We start from the raw sequence: 19,783 nt of genomic DNA, 5'->3' as shown, positions 1-19,783 counted from the left end.
ACTGAGACAGAAGGAGTGCAAGTTTGAGGCTAGCCTTAGCAACTTACTGAGGCCCTAAGCAACTTTCCAAGACCCTATCTTAAAATACAAAATAAAAAGGGCTAGAGCCAGGCACAGTTGTGCATGCCTGTAATTCCAGTGCCTCAGGAGACTGAAGCAAGAGGATTGTGCAACTTAGCAAGGCCCTGTCTCTAAACAAAATACAAAAGAGGGCTGGGGATGTAGCTCGGGGGTAAAGCACCCTTGGCTTCAAACACTAGAATCAATTAATCAATGAAATGAACCTCAGACAGCTTCACTCTCATAAGTACTTCCAAGAAGAATTAGAAACTTACTAAACCAGACTGAACAGCCCTCTTGCAACCAGCTCAACCTCAATGTCACCCCACTAACAGCCTGGTTTTGCACTACTGTAATTACAATAAAAATATACTTGAAGGGGTCCCTTTTTACAAGCTATAACTCACTACATTACTCATACAGCTCTACTGGTAAAAGGCAACTTAGGAAAAAGAGAACACTAATTATAAGTTTTCAAAATGAAACATCAGTTGTTTATAAAATTTAAACAAGGTAACTTATTAATTAACCCTCATTGGTATATTCTTTTGCCACTTCAAATAAATCAAGGTTAGCAATAATATCTCTAATCCTTAGGTTTCTCTTATTTTGATTTTTGTCCTCAATTTGTGCATGTTTTGAAACAATGACAGAGATAATACCACACATATATTGAGTAACATCTAATCCAACATGAAAATGCAAGTACTGAGAAAATCATATAGTTCTATTTCTCAAAACTTACCTTTTGGTCAATTTGATTTACTCATCCTTCTTTCCCAGAAGTTACATCAGCCTAATACATTTCATCAAGCAATTCCTCCTGAGGATTACAGGCAGCTCACCTGAGAGGCTGGGGATCTATGGGAGACTCCAGCAGCATCATGGCTCCAAGCAGGGGAACAGTAAGGGAGATGGCCAGCATCAAGAAGGTCACCTGGAAAACTCTACCACTAAAGGAGCTGCCAGAAATAACACACAAAAGCAATCAACAGAGCTTTGCACAGTGAAAAGCTTGGTTGGTCTGAAGGCCCTTTCTGCAGGAATAGGGCCACGTACCCAGTTTCCCACTGACCAGTGACAACCTCTGTGGCTTGTGATTAAAAGTTAACATTGATTGCTAGGATTGGCAAACAAGACTTTGTCCTTTTTAAAATACCTTCCACTGTGTGAGATACTCTGCTCAGTTATTTTCCAGATTTTAGCAGAGTTTAAAGAGAGCAAACTCAAAGAATTGATGAGCACAAAAAGTATTGGAAAAAAAGACTTCCAATGATATGCAGGATACACACTCATCTACAGAGAAGATAGGTATTTCTCAAAAGTCAAGAGAGAGAGAGAGAGACAGACAGAGAGACACAGAGAGAGAGAGAGAATATGAATGAATTCAAGAAGCGAACAGAATCCTGACAACTGCCTGAGCCTACAATTCCCCAATCATTTTGCAGATGCCATCTTTAAGAACTGAAAGGGAAATCCAGCTCTTCCACTTGGTAGAAGAGGTCTGTCAGATAGTAAAGGCAGTCACATAGAATATAAAAAAATCAAAACTCCAAATCATCACTCCTAAAACCTTGGAAAATTTGAATAAACTTATGGACAAATGATCAGTAGTGACTAAAATATTTCTGAACCAATCCTCAGATACATTATTTTTCACTGGGTAAACAAGTGAGAACATTTAGCCTCCTGCTACTAAATAAACCTCATAGGATCATTATTTTCTTACACAAATTGCATTGAAATTTACTAAACACTTGATATTAAGATTAATTTGCACCAAATAAAACCATGAGCTCCTAAGGTAGGAATTTTTTCCTATCAGGAAATAAAAAATGAGGAGACCCAAGATGGTGGATTAGAGGGGGGGTTGCTTTCCTTGTAGCTCCATAACTCGGGTTTCAAGCAGAGGACATCTGTTTCTTGGTGAGGCAGTTTTTGCTATCAACCCCTGCTGTTTACCCCATTTGTCTACTGCAATCACCTGCAGTCTGCCAACATATCAACTACTTTTTGAGTGCAGATTGCTCGCTAACTGGCTCCTATCATCCACCATTTGCCCGCCTCTTGCTTGTCCATCGCCTGCTTTTCACCTACCCATCACCCACCACCCAAGGTTCACCTGCCAATCATCTGACAGCAGCCGGCAGACCGACTGCAGACCACCAGTGCAGCGCCAGCTTCCTACTGTTGCCTGGAAGTCAACTGTCACAGTACCTGCAGGTTTGGTTACATGTGGCTGCCGCCATGTTGAGACAACAACCAGGACCTGTAGGACCCTTGGTCGGACTGACCAAGCCCTGTCTCCAGGACCCCTCAGCCCAACTCACCACTCCCTGCCTGCAGGATGCCTAGACTGACTGACTGCTCCCCACCACCAGGAACCCCAGACTGCCTGACTGCACCCTGCAGCCAGGACCCCCAGAATGACTGACTGCGCCCCGCCTCCAGGATCCCTCAACCAGACTGACCACCCCCCACCTCCAGGACCCCTGCCTAACCAACCGCACCCTACCTCCAGGACCTCAAGCCAAGCACGCCCACACCCTGAGCTGCAGCTCCCCATTTGCCAACACATTTGGAAGCCAGAGCAGCCATCTTGGGTTATACTGGTTATACTGGTTATGCTCATTGTCATGCATCAGGCTACTGAAGACTGGGAGGTTTGAAAACTATATGAATGTTATAGTACAGATTGTTTTTCTTTTTCCCTTTCTTTTTTTCCCTCCCTTTTGAACATTTTTAAGTTTTTATTTCTTTACTTTTCTCGCTCTATTTTCCTTTTGTTTACCTGTTTCCTCAGAGTCTCTACTATCTCGCTTTTCTCATGCTAACAGCCACTCCCTTTGATTACACTTTCACTCTTTCTATGATCTAGAAGTTCTATATACTCTTTTCTTATCTCATTAACACTACATCCTACACCCCTCCCCATCCTCTCTGTCCTCCATTAGAAACTGCAGACCTTATTGCAAATCTATTTGTTATATTGCAGATAACAAACTCATTCTGTTTATTATGACAATATTGTTAATGTCTTCATAAGGGCTATTTGGTTTAGCGTTACATACTGTCTGTACTGGGCACTGCTAATATTGATCTTCCCCTTAAATAAAAGGTTTTGGAAACCTATAGGGTCACTATAAGCCTATAGGGAGGAAACTGCAATACCCCAGATCTGCACTGCTAGAGGGGAAGAAACATGAACAACATGGAAAAACAAGAGAAGAAAATGATCCAAACAAACCTAGATTCTATATTAATAGGATCCCGTGACAGCATGGTAGAAGAAATGTCCGAAAAGGAATTCAGAACATACATAATTAAAATGATTCGTGAAACAAAGGAGGAGATAAGAGAGCAAATGCAGGCAATGAATGATCACTCCAATAAGCAGTTAAAAGAGCAACTGAAGGAAGCAAAAGATCATTTCAACAAAAAGATAGAGATGCTCAACAAAAACCAAACAAATCCTTGAAATGAAGGAAACAAATTAAAAACTCAATGGCAAACATCACCAACAGATAGACCACTTGGAAGACAGAACCTCAGAAAATGAAGACAAAATATTTAATCTTGAAAATAAAGTTGCCCAAACAGAGAAGATGGTAAGAAATCATGAACAGAATCTCCAAGAACTATGGGACATCATGAAAAGACCAAATTAAAGAATTATCAGAATTGAGGAAGGCACAGAGATACAAACCAAAGGAAATAACAACCTATTCAATGAAATAATATCAGAAAATTTCCCAAACCTGAAGAATGAAATGGAAAATCAACTACAAGAGGCTTACAGAACACCAAATGCACAAAATCACAACAGATCCACACCAAGACACATTATAATGAAAATGCCTAACATACAAAATAAAGATAGGATTTTGAAGGCTGTGAGAGAAAAGCGTCAGATTACATATAGGGGGAAACCAATTCGGATATCAGCAGATTTCTCAGCCTAGAACCTAAAAGCTAGAAGGCCTGAAACAACATATTTCAAGCTCCAAAAGAACATGATTGCCAACCAAGACTCCTATACCCAGCAAAACTAACCTTCAGAATTGAAGACAAAATAAAATCCTTCCAAGATAAACAAATGTTAAAAGAATTTACAGATAGAAAGCCTGCACTACAGAATATTTTCAACAAGATATTCCATGAGGAGGAAATGAAAAGCAACAATGTAGGTCAGCAAAAGCAGGAACTACCTTAAAGGAAAAACCAATCAAAGGAGAAACCAAGTCAAGTTAAAAACCAAAAATAAACCCAAATGACTGGGAATACATATTGTATCTCAATAATAACCCTGAACGTTAATGGCCTAAACTCATCAATCAAAAGACATAGACTGGTAGATTGGAATAAAAAGAAAGACCCAACAATATGCTGCCTTCAAGAGACTTATCTCATAAATAAGGACATCCACAGATTAAAGGTGAAAGGATGGGAAGAAACCTACCACACACATGAACTCAATAAAAAAGTGGGGGTTTCCATCCTTATTTCAGATAAAGTGGACTTCAAGCCAAAGTTAGTCAGAAGGGATAAAGAAGGATATTTCATACTGCTTAAGGGAATCATAAATTAGGAAGACATAACGATCGTAAATATTTATGCCCCAAACAATGGCATACCCATGTACATCAAACAAATCCTTCTCAATTCCAGGAATCAAACAGACCACAACACAATAATTCTGGGTGACTTTAACACTCCGCTGTCACCACTGGATAGATCTTCCAAACAAACTAAACAAAGAAAACATAGAACTCAATAACACAATCAATAACTTAGCCTTAACAGATATATATAGACTATTCCTTCCATCAATACACCTTCTTCTCAACAGCACATGGAACCTTCTCAAAAATAGACCATATGTTGTGCCACAGAGTAGCCCTAGTAAATGCAAAAAATAGAGATACTACCCTGTGTTCTATCAGATCATAATGGAATGAAATTAGAAATCAATGACAAAATAAAAAACGGAAATTACTCCAACACCTGGAGACTAAATAATATGCTATTGAATGAAGCATGGATAACAGAAAATATCAGGGAGGAGATAAAAAAATTCTTAGAGGTAAATGAGAATAACGATACAACATATCAAAATCTCTGGAACACTATGAAAGCAGTACTAAGAGGAAAACTCATTGCATGGAGCACATTCCAGAAAAGAATGAAAAGCCAACAACTAAATGACCTAACATTACACCTCAAAGCCCTAGAAAAAGAAGAAGAGAACAATACCAAAAGTAGTAGAAGACAGGAAATAATTAAAATCAGAGCTGAAATCAATGAAATCGAAACAAAAGAAACAATTCAAAGAACTGACAAAACAAAAAGTTGGTTCTTTGGAAAAGTACACAAAATAGACAAATCCTTAGCCACACTAACAAAGAGAAGGAGAGAAAAAACTCAAATTACTCAAATTTGTGATGAAAAAGGAAATATCATGACAGACACCACTGAAATACATAACATAATGAGAAGCTACTTTGAAAATCTATACTCCAACAAAATAGAAAATACTGAAGACATCAACAAATTTCTAGAGACATACGATCCTCCCAAACTGAACCAGGAGGACAGTCACAATTTAAACAGATCAATTTCAAGCAGTGAAATGGAAGAAGACCTCAAAAGCCAACCAACCAAGAAAAGCCCAAGACCAGATGGATTCTCAGCTGAGTTCTACAAGACCTTCGAAGAACTCATTCCAATACTTCTCAAAGTATTGAGGAAATAGAATAGGAAGGAATCCTACCAAACTCATTCTATGAAGTTAATATGACCCTCATACCCAAACCAGACAAAGACACATCAAGGAAAGAAAATTTTAGACCAATATCCTTGATGAATATAGATGCAAAAATCCTTAACAAAATCCTGGCAAACCGCATCCAAAAACATAGTAAGAAGACAGTGCACCATGATCAAGTGGGGTTCATCCGGGGAATGCAAGGTTGGGTTCAACATCTGGAAATCAATAAATGTAATTCATCACATCAATAGACTTAAGTTTAAGAATCACATGGTTATTTCAATTGACGCAGAGAAAGTGTTCAACAAAATACAACATGCCTTCATGCTCAAAACACTAAAAAAATAAGAATAGTAGGAACATACCTCAACATTGTAAAGGCTATTTATGCTAAGCCCACGGCCAACGTCACTCTTAATGGAGAAAAACTGAAAGCATTCCCTTTAAAAATGGGAACAAGACAGGGATGTCCTCTTTCACCACTTCTATTCAACATTGTCCTTGAACTATTAGCCAGGGCAATTAGACAGACTAAAGAAATTAAAGGGATATGAAAAGGAAAAGAGGAACTCAAGCTGTCACTATTTGCTGATGACATGATTCTCTATTTAAAGGATCCAAAAAACTCCACCAGAAAACTTCGAGATCTCATAAATGAATTCAGCAAAATAGCAGGATATAAAATCAACATGCATAAATCTAAAGTATTTTTATACATAAGTGATGGAACATCTGAAAGGGAAATGAGGAAAACAACTCCATTCACAATAGCCTCAAAAAAAAAAAAATAAAATACCTGGAAATCTATCTAACCAAAGAGGTGAAAGATATCTACAATGAAAACTACAGAACATTAAAGAAAGAAATTGAAGAAGATCTTAGAAGATGGAAAGATCTCCCATGTTCTTGGATAGGCAGAATTAATATTATCAAAATGGCCATACTTCCAAAGGGGCTATACAGATTTAACACAATTTCAATTAAAATCCCTATGACATTTGTCATAGAAACAGAAAAAGCAATCATGAAATTCATCTGGAAGAACAAAAGACCCAGAAGAGCCAAAGCAATCCTGGGCAGGAAGAGTGATGCAGGACGTATTACAATACCAGACCTTAAACTCTACTATAGAGCAATAGTAAAAAAAATGTCATGGTATTGGCACCAAAATAGGTAGACCAATGGAATAAGATAGAAGTCATGGAGACATACCCACATAAGTACAGTTATCTCATACTAGACAAAGGTGCCAAAAACTTACAATGGAGAAAAGATACCTCTTCAACAAATGGTGTCTCTCACCCTGTACAAAACAACTCAAAATGGATCAAGGATCTAGGAATTAGGCCTGAGACCCTTCACCAAATAGAAGAAAAAGTAAGCCTGAATCTCCATCACGTTGGCTTAGGACCAGACTTCCATAACAAGACCCCCATGGCGCAAGAAATAAAAGCAAGAATCAATAAATGGGATAGATTCAAACTAAAAAGTTTTTTCTCAGCACAGGAAACAATCAACAATGTGAAAAGAGAGCCTACAGAGTGGGAGAAAATCTTTTCCACACACACTTCAGACAGAGCACTCATCTCCAAAGTTTAAAAAGAACTTAAAAAACTTTACACCCAAAATACAAAGAACCCAATCAATAAATGGGCTAAGGAAATGGGCAGATACTTCACAGAAGAAGATATACAGGTGATCAACAATATATGAAAAAGTGCTCATCATCCCTAGTAATTAGAGAAATGAGAATTAAAACCACTCTAAGATTTCATCTAACTCCAATTAGAATGGCTAGTATCAAGAACACAAGCAATAATAAGTGTTGGCGTGGATGTGGGGGAAAAGGCACACTCATACATTGCTGGTGGAGTTGCAAATTGGTTCAGCCACTCTGAAAAGCAGTATGGAAATTCCTTGGAAAACTTGGAATGAACCCACCATTTGACCCAACTATGCCACTCCTCAGTTTATACCCAAAGGACTTAAAAATCAGCATACTACAGTGATGCAGCCACATCAATGTTCATAGCAGCTCAATTCACAATAGCTAGATTGTGGAACCAACCTAGATGCCCTTCAACTGAATGGATAAAGAAACTGTGATATATACACACAATGGAATATTACTCAGCCATAAAGAAGAATAAAATTATGGAATTTGCTGGTAAATGGATGAAGCTGGAAAATGTCATGCTAAGTGAAATAGGCCAAGCCCAAAAAACCAAAGGTTGAATGTTTTCTCTGATAAGTAGATGACAATACATAATGAGGGAGGGTGGCAGGGGGAAGAGAAGAATGAAGGAACTTTGGATGGTGTAGAGGAAAATGGGGTGGGAGAGGGTGGGGGACAGAAAGAGAATAGAATGAAACAGACAGTATTACCCTATGTATATGTATGATTACATGAATAGTGTGAATCTACATTGTGTACAACCATAGAAATGAAAAGTCATATTCCATTTATGTACAATGAATCAAAGTGCAGTCTGTAAAAATAAAAAAAATTTTAATAAAATAAAAAGAAATTTAAAAAATGTTGAAGAAAAATCAAGATTCATTCTTAATAAAACAGACTTGATTTAAGAATTTTGACAAAAGGACAATCTTCTGATACTTAAACATGTTTAACTCTGTTTCAAGTATAGTGTAGAAAGGTTGAGATGTGGGGACCAATCCTTACTTTCCCAATTACAAGATAAGCAACTTCAGGCTGATTTCTTCACTCCATAGTTCCCCCTTGTGAAATATAGTGTTGAATAGGAAAATATCAATGTCTTTCCCAGTTCTGAATATGTATGAATTTAATAAATGGGTAAAACCAAAAATAAATCCTTCTGTTTCAATTATGATAGGTGGAGAAAAAGACAAAGGGAAAGAAAGACAATAGAAGAGGAACACCTTTCATAATAGTACCATCTTGCAGACATTTTAGACAGCACAATGAAGGGTGCTGGGATTCTGCCAACAGCATGAGTGGTCAGGAAACAGAGTCTTCCCCAGAGTCTCCAGAGAGGAACACAGGCCTGCTGTCACCTTGACTTTAGTGCAACAAGATCTGTCCACAACTTCTGACCCACAGAACCATAAGATAAAAATTTGTGTTGTTTACACCACCAAGTGTGTGGTGATTTGTTAAGGCAGTCATAGAGGATGAATATAGTTTTTTAAGTAAACTAATTTCCAGCAACCTAAAAATGTGGAAGTAGCTCTAGAATTGGGCTATCAGTGAAGGACAGGAGAACTTTTAAGGTTAAAAAATGCCTAGATTTCCTTGAAGAAACTGTTAGTAGAAAATATGAATTTAAAAATTCTGCTTGAGGGCTAGGGTTGTAGCTCAGTGGAAAAGCGCTTGCCTAGCATGTGTGAAGCACTAGGTTTGATTCTCAGTACCACATGTAAATAATTTTTTTTTTTTTTTTTTTTTTTGCGGTACTGGGGATCAAACTCAGGGCCTTGTGCTTGCAAGGCAAGCACTCTACCAGCTGAGCTAACTCCCCAGCCCATGTAAATAAATTTTAAAAATAAATAAAATAAAGCTCCATCAACAACTAAAAAATATTTTTTTAAAATCTGCTAGTGAAGCTCAACTCACAATAGCTAAACTATGGAATCAACCTAGGTGCCCTTCAACAGATAAACGGATAAAGAAAACATAATATATATATATATATATTTATATATATAAAATATATATATATAAAATATATATATATAAATTTATATATATAAAATATATATAAAATATATAATATATATATACACACACACACACACACACACAATGGAATATTACTCAGCCTTAAGGAAGAATAAAATTATGGCATTTGCCAGTAAATGGATGGAGCTGGAGAATATCATGCTAAGCAAAATAAGTCAATCCCAAAAAATCAAAGGCCAAAGATTTCCTCTATATGCAGATATTGATTCACAATAGGTGGGGGGGTGCTAGGGATTAGGCCAAGGGGGTCAGGGAGGGGAACGGGTATGGGGGTAGGAAGGATAGTAGAATGAATCAGGCATTAATACCCTATGTGCATATATGACTACACAACCGGTGTGATACTATATCATGTACAATCAGAAGAAAATGAAGTTATACTCCATTTATGTATGATGTGTCAAAATACATTCTACTATCATGTATAACTAATAAGAACAAATTTTAAAAATTCTGCTAGTGAAGTCTCAGAAAGAAGTGAAAAACATAGCAGAAAAAGACATACCTTATCTTAAAGACCTAACTTGCAGGGAACAGTGTTAGAAATATAGACAAGAATGGCACTGCTGATGAGGGCTTAGAAGGATGTCGAGAATGTGCAGGAAAGGGAGAAAAGCAGAATTACCTGTATGAAAGTAGAACCTTGTAATATAGTGGTAGAAAGCTGGGCTGAATGGTGGCCTGCACAAAAGTTGAACTTGTAAATGATGAGACTGAACACTTAGCTGAGGAGATTTCTGAGCAGAGTATTGAAGGTATGGCCCGGTTTCTTCTTACTATTTTTGCTTCCAGAGCAGGACAGGCAAAGAGGGCAGAGCTAACCACCTTTTTTTCCCCTTTGACATTTCTAATCTGTCCTTCTGATAACCTTCCAAAATTCTGTCCCAAACTTCCTTCTCTTTGCTCATATACGGTTCAGTCAGAATCCACACCCTGAACCCCTAGCCAGATAAAATGCCAAGTCAACAGTCCTAACCCCTTCCACTAGGTGGAAAAACAGGCAGCCCAGTTCCCACAAACTCAAATAAAATGCCACAGACCTAATCAAGAAGAGGTCATGAGAGCCCAGGTTACTGGAAGATACAGACAGCCAGTAAGGGAAAAGTCAGGTCACCCCCCTCCTTCCAATCCTGTGTCCAAACCCCCAAACCTTCTTCTAATGCAACCAAGTCATACCAATAAGGATACATGAAAATGCCTAATTAGCACAGATCAAGTAAGACTAGACAGACATAACAGGAGGCTAACAAAACCTAAAGGTCTACAATAAGGAAAGGAGTAAGAGCAATGAAAAGAGGAAGAACAAAAATAGTAAAAATAAGAATATGCCATGCAATGTGCTTTATGTGAGTGACTAGATGGAACTTTTTATCTCCCTGCTTTACTGATGAGGGAGACTATGGGGAAAGCCTCCAGTGGATTACCTGGGGCCCACTGCAAGGACTAGAAGAGCACTAGTGAGAGCCATCTCTGACTCTAGGTCTGTGTCATCATCAGCAACACTGCCAGCCAAGGACAAGAAGAGAAGGTACATGATATCTGGACCTACAGCCCTCTGAATTAGTATTTGAAAACTTTGAAAGTTCACTGCAATGTGCCTTTTCTATATACTTCAGATCAATGAAATCACATAATATGCAACCTTTCGTGACCTGGTTTCTTTCACTCAGCGTAACATCTTCCAGGTTCATCCAAGTTGCAGAATGTCATCAGTACATTGTTCCTTTTACTGGTGGAAGAATATTTCATTGTATGGATGTGCCAAAATTTATTTATCCAGTTGGCCACTGAAAGACATCTGGGAGCAAAGGGGAAGTGGCCTCTTCTGAGTGCAACTTAGTGATTACTTAATGAGTACAAAAAGTTTTACTAGGTGATGAAAAAGTTTTGAAACTAGACAGAGCAGGTAGTTGCCCAATGTTGTGAATACACGAAATACCACCAAATTGTACGGTTTAAAATGGTTAACTGTATGTCATATGAATTTCACCTTAATTGACAGAAAAATAGTTAAGAGTGATCAAAATATTCTAAACTTAGATGGTAATAACTGTTGGAAAACTGTGATTAAACTAAAAACCACAGAATTTGAGATTTTTAAATGGGTGAACTATGTCTTATATTATTTCTCAATTAAAAAAATGTTTTTAAAAAAGTTAATGACGTTTCTAGGAAAACTGCCACACCATAGCTAGAACATTATAACTAAAGTGATTTTCTTAAAGTGGCCTAAAGTTTTTCAATATAATGTAAATAACAAAGTATCCATACAATAAAGTGGGGCTGGTTACAAACACAATGAAAAAAGGCTTTTGATACAGTGGTTCTTTTAAAAGCAAAGTCCAAAAAAGAGACAAATACAGGTGTCTCAGTTTTCATCTCAGTTGATCTTAAATATCCCCCAAAGCTCATGTGTTGAAAGCTTAGTCCCCAGTGTTCAGAGGTGGGGCCTTTGAGAGGTGATTGAAGCATGAGTTCATGAATAGATGAATCTTATTTATGGACTCATAGCTTAATGAACATGGGGGAAGGAGCTTTGTTATAAAAGTGAGCTCTCTCTTGCTTTACTTCCCAACCATGAGGAGGGCAGCTTTCCTCTACCACATGCTTCTGCCATGATGTTCTGCCCTGTCACAGGCCCCAAAGCAATTAGACCACACAACCATGAACTGAAACCTCTGAAACTATAAGCCAAAATAAAACTTTTCCTCCTTTAAGTTGACTATCTCAGGTATTATGTGACAGTAGCAGTAAAGCTGACTAACACAAACACATTCAAAGGTGCAGAGGGAAGATTTGTGGCTGTCAGCTGTGAGTGTTGACCTCAAGGGTGTTCTATACAGAATCTAACAGGATATTCTTGTCCTTTAAAGGAAACTGATATAAGCATTCATCCCACTGTAGCCTGAGGGTCTAAGGGGAAGACACACTGTGTAATCTTTCATCTTATAACTATCATTAACAAAATAACAACAACAAATAATGACAATCCAACCAAGTGCACATTTTTTCCCCTTACCTAACAAAACAAATTATTCTCATTTGTCTCAGACTCATATTACTTCTCCTTTACTACACTGAACTTTATATATATATATATATATATATATATATATATTTTTTTTTTTTTTTTTTTTTTTTGCAGGGGGTGTGGGAGTCTGCCAGGGATTGAACCCAGGGTATCCAACCCCTGAACCTTGCATTTTAAAAATCTTAATTTAGAAATATGATTGTTTGTGACACTTGCTTAAGTATCTGGCTGCACCTTCACATAATGATAAAAGGTTCAATTATGTCCAAAACCAGAGGTCCAGGCAGGGTTGAAAATGATAGTGCTTACAGCTAGAAAGGTAGAAAGGTGGCCAAAAGTTCAGGGTCAATGATGTGTGTCCCCTATTGCCAGGGACCTCGCAGTGACTCCCCTAACATTCACAGAGTATAAAAAGCAGAAGAATTTAGAGGTCACTGGGTCTAGTGCTCCCAAAGGCAGCAGCCCCCGGATGGCCTACATAAAAACAATGTGGGCAGCCTTAAGTAAGACCTGAACATTCTGATTGGGAGGTCTATAGCCTGGGAGCCCCTTTTTCCCATCAGTTGTTCTTGCTGTGCAGCTGGACACCACTAACTTTATCCAACTCCTTTCCCAGTAAAAGTTTAACACCTCCTCACCCCCACTTGATCATCATCCAAACTCTACTAAACAGTGGCCAAATTTTATAAACAGTAGCTTCAATATAAATAAAACTACTTGAGCAACATTATCCTGTGCTGATGGAACATGGTAGCCACTAGCCATGGTATGTATTACTGAGCACTTGAAATGGAGCTAGCTTGTTTATATAAATGAGGCAAACGTGGCTCCTGTACCCCTCCTATCCCTGCTTTAGGCAATGCACTTATTGTAGTCCAAGGTTCATTAACTTTCTGGCAAGCGTTCTCATTGTTGGTTCCCATAAACTCAAAGTCAACTACAATTCCCCCAGCTTCTCTCCAAGTTTGCCTCCCTCTGACTCTGTACCCACATTATTGAAACTTGGACACCAACCTACCTCAATCCATTTTCACTCCCAGCTGCAGTCTGAGAAATCAATTTGTTTTTACCCCATTACCTCAAGAGCCTGGAATAACGCTCACCCTCTTGAGGACATGTGCACCCTGAAATTTTCTAGTCTCTAAGGCAAGAGCATAATCACAATGATGCAACATGTTTTGACAGTAACTGTTGGCCTAGCCACAATTTACAAAATCCGCTGCAATTTCAAAAGTCAAATCTGAAAGGTGTTCTCTAACTCAGTACCCCAGACACCAGGGCCTTGAATTGTGGACTGAAGTCTTGATGTGTCCATCAAGGAGATTAGGGAAACAAAAATTGACCTGCAGTTTTTGTGGAAAACTTATTCACCCCCCAATCCATAGGATCCCAGCAACTTTTGAGTGTCAAGGTGATCCCTGGAACCTGAGAAAGGAAAACAGCAACAAGTTTGAGCTTTTTAAATGACTACACCTTGAATTTGCTCATTTTTACATTCCTTTAAATTAGATCTTCTGGAATCAGCATTTTTTCCTTGAAAAAAAAATTAAGAAATTAAGAGACAAGTTAAAAGAACCATATGGAAAATACACACCCAGGCAGAAGTAAATGAGAACTCCAGACTTCTGACTACTCATGAATTCCCAAATTTATGACTGTCCCATCTGTTCCTTTACATTGCTTTCCTTACTTGTCAATCTTAAAATGGAAAAAGGGAAATAGACCTAGCAGAGACTTATAATTAGTCTAAAAGCGTACAGGAGTTTATTGAAAAACATGTTAAAATCTCAATGTACTCATTCTTCACTCTAAACAGTTATATTAAACAGTTCTCTTCTTAGAACTGTATTCCTGAAGAGAAGGAATACTTCCATGGTGTACAATTATTCTTTCAATAACGTTTCTATAGCATGTGGGAAAACTGATGCCAAATAAAAATTACAAATAAGTTTGCACTGGTATGTTAAGTGCTTAGCTCATCTAAGCATCCACATTGAATAGAAAGATTTCACAATCGAATTCTCCTTACAGCTCACAAACAGAAACTCAAGAGCTTTGGCACAAAATCTTATTTCCAAAGCATAATTCTTAAAATGTGCTTCTCAATCACTGTCTAGCAGCCAGTTCCATCCTCTTCATTCACTTTCATTTCTCTTTTAACTCTATTCTACTTTATATAAACTACCTCACTCAGACTTCAATGACCTTTTCAGTAAAACAGAACAAATGCTACCTTTCAGGCCAAGATCTAAGAAAACTGCTAAAGAATTGCTAAATATTCTTTCCACTGCTAAAACATATTGCTCTTCCTCCATTGTTAATTTAATGTCTTCCAAGGCTTCCTTTATTCTGTTTGGCACATATGAAGTTTATTTTAAGTTTATATTCTACTTTCTTCAGATTTCTTTAATTCACCCACCATATAGAAGACCTTCCTGACTTATGTTGAACCCTCAAAATTTAAGGTAATCAAGCAAATAAGTAGACAAACTACTAGAAATGACCCCAAAAAACATAGAACTGCAGGCCAAAAAAAAAAGAAAATTAGCTATAATGTCATAATAACAAATGTGGAAAGGAAAATGGATGACAAAAACTCACTTTGAAAGAAACCATTACATACATACGAAAAGAGATCAACAAATAAGAGAACAATAAAAATATAGGAAAATAAGAACAATGACCATCAAGAAAATATCTTGATATGTAATATGTAAAAGTCATTCTGGAAAAGATCAGGTGGCAGAAGATGACTTTGGAACATCCAATTTGCCTTGTCATTAAGGAAGAAATCCCCCACAGAGAACCTGAAAAAACAATTTAATTAAGTCTGTCCCTCTGCCCTGGGGCCAGAAATGTCAGAGCAGTCATCCTGAGGGTTGGGCCCACCTAACAAGTGCCCTAGAGTACTGTCTGTTCACTTTTCATTCAACACACTGCACCTCATCAGAGCCAGCTGCTCTTTCATTTCTCATATAAAAGTGCCCTGTTTTCATAGTTTCTGTTGTAAAGCAGGACCAGTCCTTGCATGTCCATTCTAAAATACTCCTCAGTCATCAGCAGCCAATTAATTTACAATATCCACAGTAAGCAGGGGTCCACTTGTCTCAGATTTAGCACTGAAAGTCCTTGGAAACCCAAGGGAAAAGCAACCCAGAATGGGCTGAACTTGGTCTACAGAATCTCTTGTTTCTCCCTTGAAATTCAAAATTACGAAATTATGAAACTTCAGGACATAAAACTGAAGTGAATTTTAAGTATTTATGCTAAATGCTGTGTTTAAGGATCAAGCTTCAGCTAACAAAACACAGCATACTCAAATTCTGGAAAATTAGAAAAGGAAGCAAAAACAAGAAGCCTGGAATTTTATTAGGGATTAACAGCTACAGTTTCCTTTCTGTTCCATCCCCATCAGGAAAGTCTACAGGCTGAATTCTCACAAAAATTGTCCATAGTGTCACTTCTTGTCTAGGAGAACCGGGGTTCATGCAGTGTGAGGAGGGCAGGTGCAGAAGAGTAGGTGTGGAGGGCAGCTCTTCGCTGCATCACGAAATGGGACCCAGCATCTTCTCAGACTTCCCTTCAAGAAAGTGCGTGAGAAGGAACAGAAAGACTCAGGGCCGTAACTGTCAGGTGAGCCAGCAAGAAAGCGCGAACCAGCGAAGGAAATGAAGGAAAGCGAGGATGCAGCCTCTCTGGAGATGGGAGCATAAAGGGGCAGGTGCGGCGCGAGGATCCAGAGAGTCGGGGAGTAAGCCGCGATGGGGCGCAAGTTGCACCCGAAGCCTGAAGGACCTGACACATGCATCCGTTTTATCAGAGCCTGTTTCCTCCTCTGTAAAATGATTTTGCGTGGGGATTAAAAGACAGGGCTCTCGCAACGCGCTTAGCATCGCATTCACGAGGTCGGTGTTATTCCAGTCGCTGTAGCCCAGGAGGGTCGGGTCACTCCGGTCCTCTCGGCCCTGGTTCTCGCGCCAGGTCTAGGGGTCCGACCTACCTGCCGTCCTTAGCCTCCGGAGCTGGGCCATCATCCGTAACTACCTGCGGCCGCAGAGGCCGGCGCTGCCGCAACCCGTCCGCCTCGCTCATGATGCAACCGCACCACCTCTGCCAGCACCACTCGGAGCACTAAGACAGCTGGGGTTCCGAAGCCAGCTTGCCGGACTCCCCCCGCCCCGTGGCGCACGGAAATGACGTAAGTCTGACGACTAATCCGGCCGCCGGAGCGGGCGACTTCTAAATTTAGCTCTGGTTCCTGCAGAGAATTGGAGCTACCCGCGCGCGAGACCCAGCGAACTACCAAGGCCTGCGGAGGCTCTGACCCACCCTAGCCTCTGCGACCCTGGACGCTAGGGCCCGAAATTGATCCGCCTGGCCCAACCGCAGCGCTTACCGCCCTCCATTCACCTAGTTTCTGACGGTGAGGCCACACCAGTAATCACCATGCACTTCGGCAAACGCTGGACTGAGGTGTTGGCGGGTTTTGTACGAATAGAGGATGGCACTGTTTATTAAACGACGAAGACTGGGTTCTTACAGGCAGTGTAAAAGAAAGCTTGTTCATGTGCTTGGAGAGCAGTAACCCCTAAAAATTATTTCATCTTTGCTGAACTGTTGTGGTTAACGGAAAAGATCTAGACTAGAAAATGTTTTTCTTTGGTTAATATCAGATATGAATTGTTAGGTGTTCTTGTGAAGGTTATAACATATAGTTGATAAAGGTTCTGTAAGAGTTACCCTCGAGGGCGGGTATAAGTAGAAATTGGCGCTAATTACAAAGTGTAAGAAAACATGAAGAATCAGTTAATTTATCCATAGTATTATTAGGTACGTTCCCAGGTATTGAAAGATGATGTTGAACAAACCACAAGCAAGGACCCTCCCTAATAGAAATCAGACTAATGGGACAGAAGACTTTAATCAAGTCACTCAAATAAATGCAAATTTTTAAACAGTAATTGTTTTAAAGGAGATGACTTTGATCTTGTGAAAGCATTTGACAAGGGAAGGGATTAAAAATGAATGGATTTGGAGGGAAAACAGTGAGAGGTATTTTCAGACAGCGGGAACCAAGTCTTGTTAACTAGTGCACTAGGAATCATCTCTAGGAAAGCATGTTCAAAATGCAAGATTAGGAATTTCCTTATTACTCTTGGAGGCTTTCCTGAAACAAACATGACATCTTGTTTTTCAGCACTAGGTGGCACTAGAATTCCACTGGAATGTTCAATATTCATTCAGAGTTAGAGCAGGAAATGAAGAGTTCTTATTCAAATTCCATTCTGTAGAGATCCCAGACCTTGGCAGCATTTTACTTCATTCCAAGTCGTTGAAAGCAGTCAGTAGAGCTATTGCGTCAGGGATGGTGTTTTAACAAAGTGCTATATGATCTGGTCCCTTCCTGCCTGTTGAGATTATCCTTCCTGCCTTGCATTCCCTGGTTCGCACACTCAGTATTACCTGCCATTTCTAATTCTATGCCTCTCTTTCCTTATATTATTCATTCTTCCTTGTCATACATATTTTTTTTACCTCTGCAGGCTACCATTCTTATCATTCAGAGCCCACTTCACATATTATTGTTGAAAATCCTTACCCCAATTTCCCAAGTAAACATCTTTCTTTTTGATTCCAAAGTACTCTGAATATACCCTGACTGTAGCTATTAGCCTACTGCATCGTAGTTATTTATATTCCACACACAGTGTTAAAATCCAGTAACCAACCAGGAACACATCCACTAAAAAAAATAAGTTGGATTTATTGAACTTGTAGTGGCAAAGGAATGCACCAGAGGACATGGGGGTGTTCCTTAAAAATGGGGAGTTATAGAAGGGTACTTATGGGGCCACAGAGCTTGACTTAGTCATAGTCTTGTCAGAATTCATAAAGTAGGAGAGTGAATGGAGGAGCCAATGGTCTTATCACTGGAACACATGAGTCCATGCAGAGTAACTGGGAAATGAACTCATGGTCTTATCTCAGAGCGCATAGGTCTTAATGGCTTGGTTTTAAAGTGCTCTTAGATCACTTTTATGTTGAACAACACAGCTTAGTACAGTTTTTCTGTTTTCAAGTCATGCCAAAGTCCACTTTGCTTGTTGTATCTTGTTTCAGTTCTCAGTCTTCCCACCCTACCCTCCAGCCTAGCTGCCCGCCAGATCAACTTTGCTTTCTCATCATGCCAGTTATTGGCAGAGGGATGGGACCACTATGAATGGTCACATCAGTTTCTCAAAATAAGCATTATTAGCATTTTGAACTAGATAATCCTTTATTGAGGAGGTGGAAGGGGACCTGTCCTGTCTATTGTAGGATGTTAGCAACATCCTGGCCTCCATCCTCTAGATCCCAATAGCATCCCACCTGGTTGGGTGCTACAGTTTGGATCTAAAACCCCATAGACCTATGTGGGAAAGGCTTGGTCCCCAGCTTGTGTCAATATTGGGAAGCACTGGAACCTTTAAAAGGTGGGGCCGAGTAGGAGACCTTTTGATCATTAGGAACATGTCCTTGAGGGGCCTCACCCCAGCCTCTTCCCCTTTCTCTTTTTTGTATCCATACCATGATGCAAGAGGTTTGCTGATTTTCTCAGGCATGTTAAGATGACAGAAGGATATCTCATTGTAATAATCAAAAATGCCAGATGTCCCTTAAGGGACAAAATTGCTTGGTTGAGAACCACTAGGAGCTGAATGGTGTCAAGGGTGGTAGCACATGCTTGTCATTCCAGCTACTCAGGAGGCTGAGGATTACAAGTTCAAAGCCAACCTGGACTGGGCAACTCAGATCCTGTCTCAAAAAAAAAAAAAAAAAAAATGGACTGGGATGTAGCTCAGTAGTAGAGCACCCCTGGCTTTAATCCCTAGTATCACAAAAGAGAGAGAGAGAGAGAGTGAGAGATAGAACCAATAGGTTAGAACACTCTCCACCCTGGGACTCAATATGAGGCTCACTTCCAATGAAACACTGGCCCACAGGACAGCATTTGTCTCAACAAAATCAGAACTTTGCCAGCAAGGAATAAGGAGCACATGACACTGGGCAGGCAGCCAACAGTGTGCCTTGGAGCTAAAACAAGAAACAAGCCTGACTTCTAGTCCAGTGCTTTATCCTGATCCCATGCTGTTTCAATACTTTGCACAGTTATCTCTGGAAAGCCTGCCAAATACCAAGTGCTGTGACAAACAAAGGGAACTAA

General features: G+C 39.4%; 1 protein-coding gene across 1 annotated transcript in view; it reads right to left on the bottom strand.

The window, feature by feature from the left end:
- Positions 1 to 16,773, bottom strand: part of LOC306651182 (adipocyte plasma membrane-associated protein-like) — a 42,136-nt gene extending 25,363 nt beyond the window's left edge. The window contains 2 exon segments of the mRNA XM_079123663.1: positions 906 to 1,022; positions 16,580 to 16,773. Coding sequence (XP_078979789.1) covers positions 906 to 1,022; positions 16,580 to 16,671 — 209 coding nt within the window. The 5' untranslated portion in view covers positions 16,672 to 16,773.
- Between the last annotated feature and the right edge of the window lie 3,010 nt (positions 16,774 to 19,783).

Source organism: Sciurus vulgaris (genome assembly GCF_902686455.1).
Source record: "Sciurus vulgaris genome assembly, chromosome: 2".
In the NCBI taxonomy this organism is placed as follows: Eukaryota; Metazoa; Chordata; class Mammalia; order Rodentia; family Sciuridae; genus Sciurus; species Sciurus vulgaris.
Note: the sequence above shows the minus strand (reverse complement) of the source record. Positions and strands in the feature narration are given on the sequence as shown.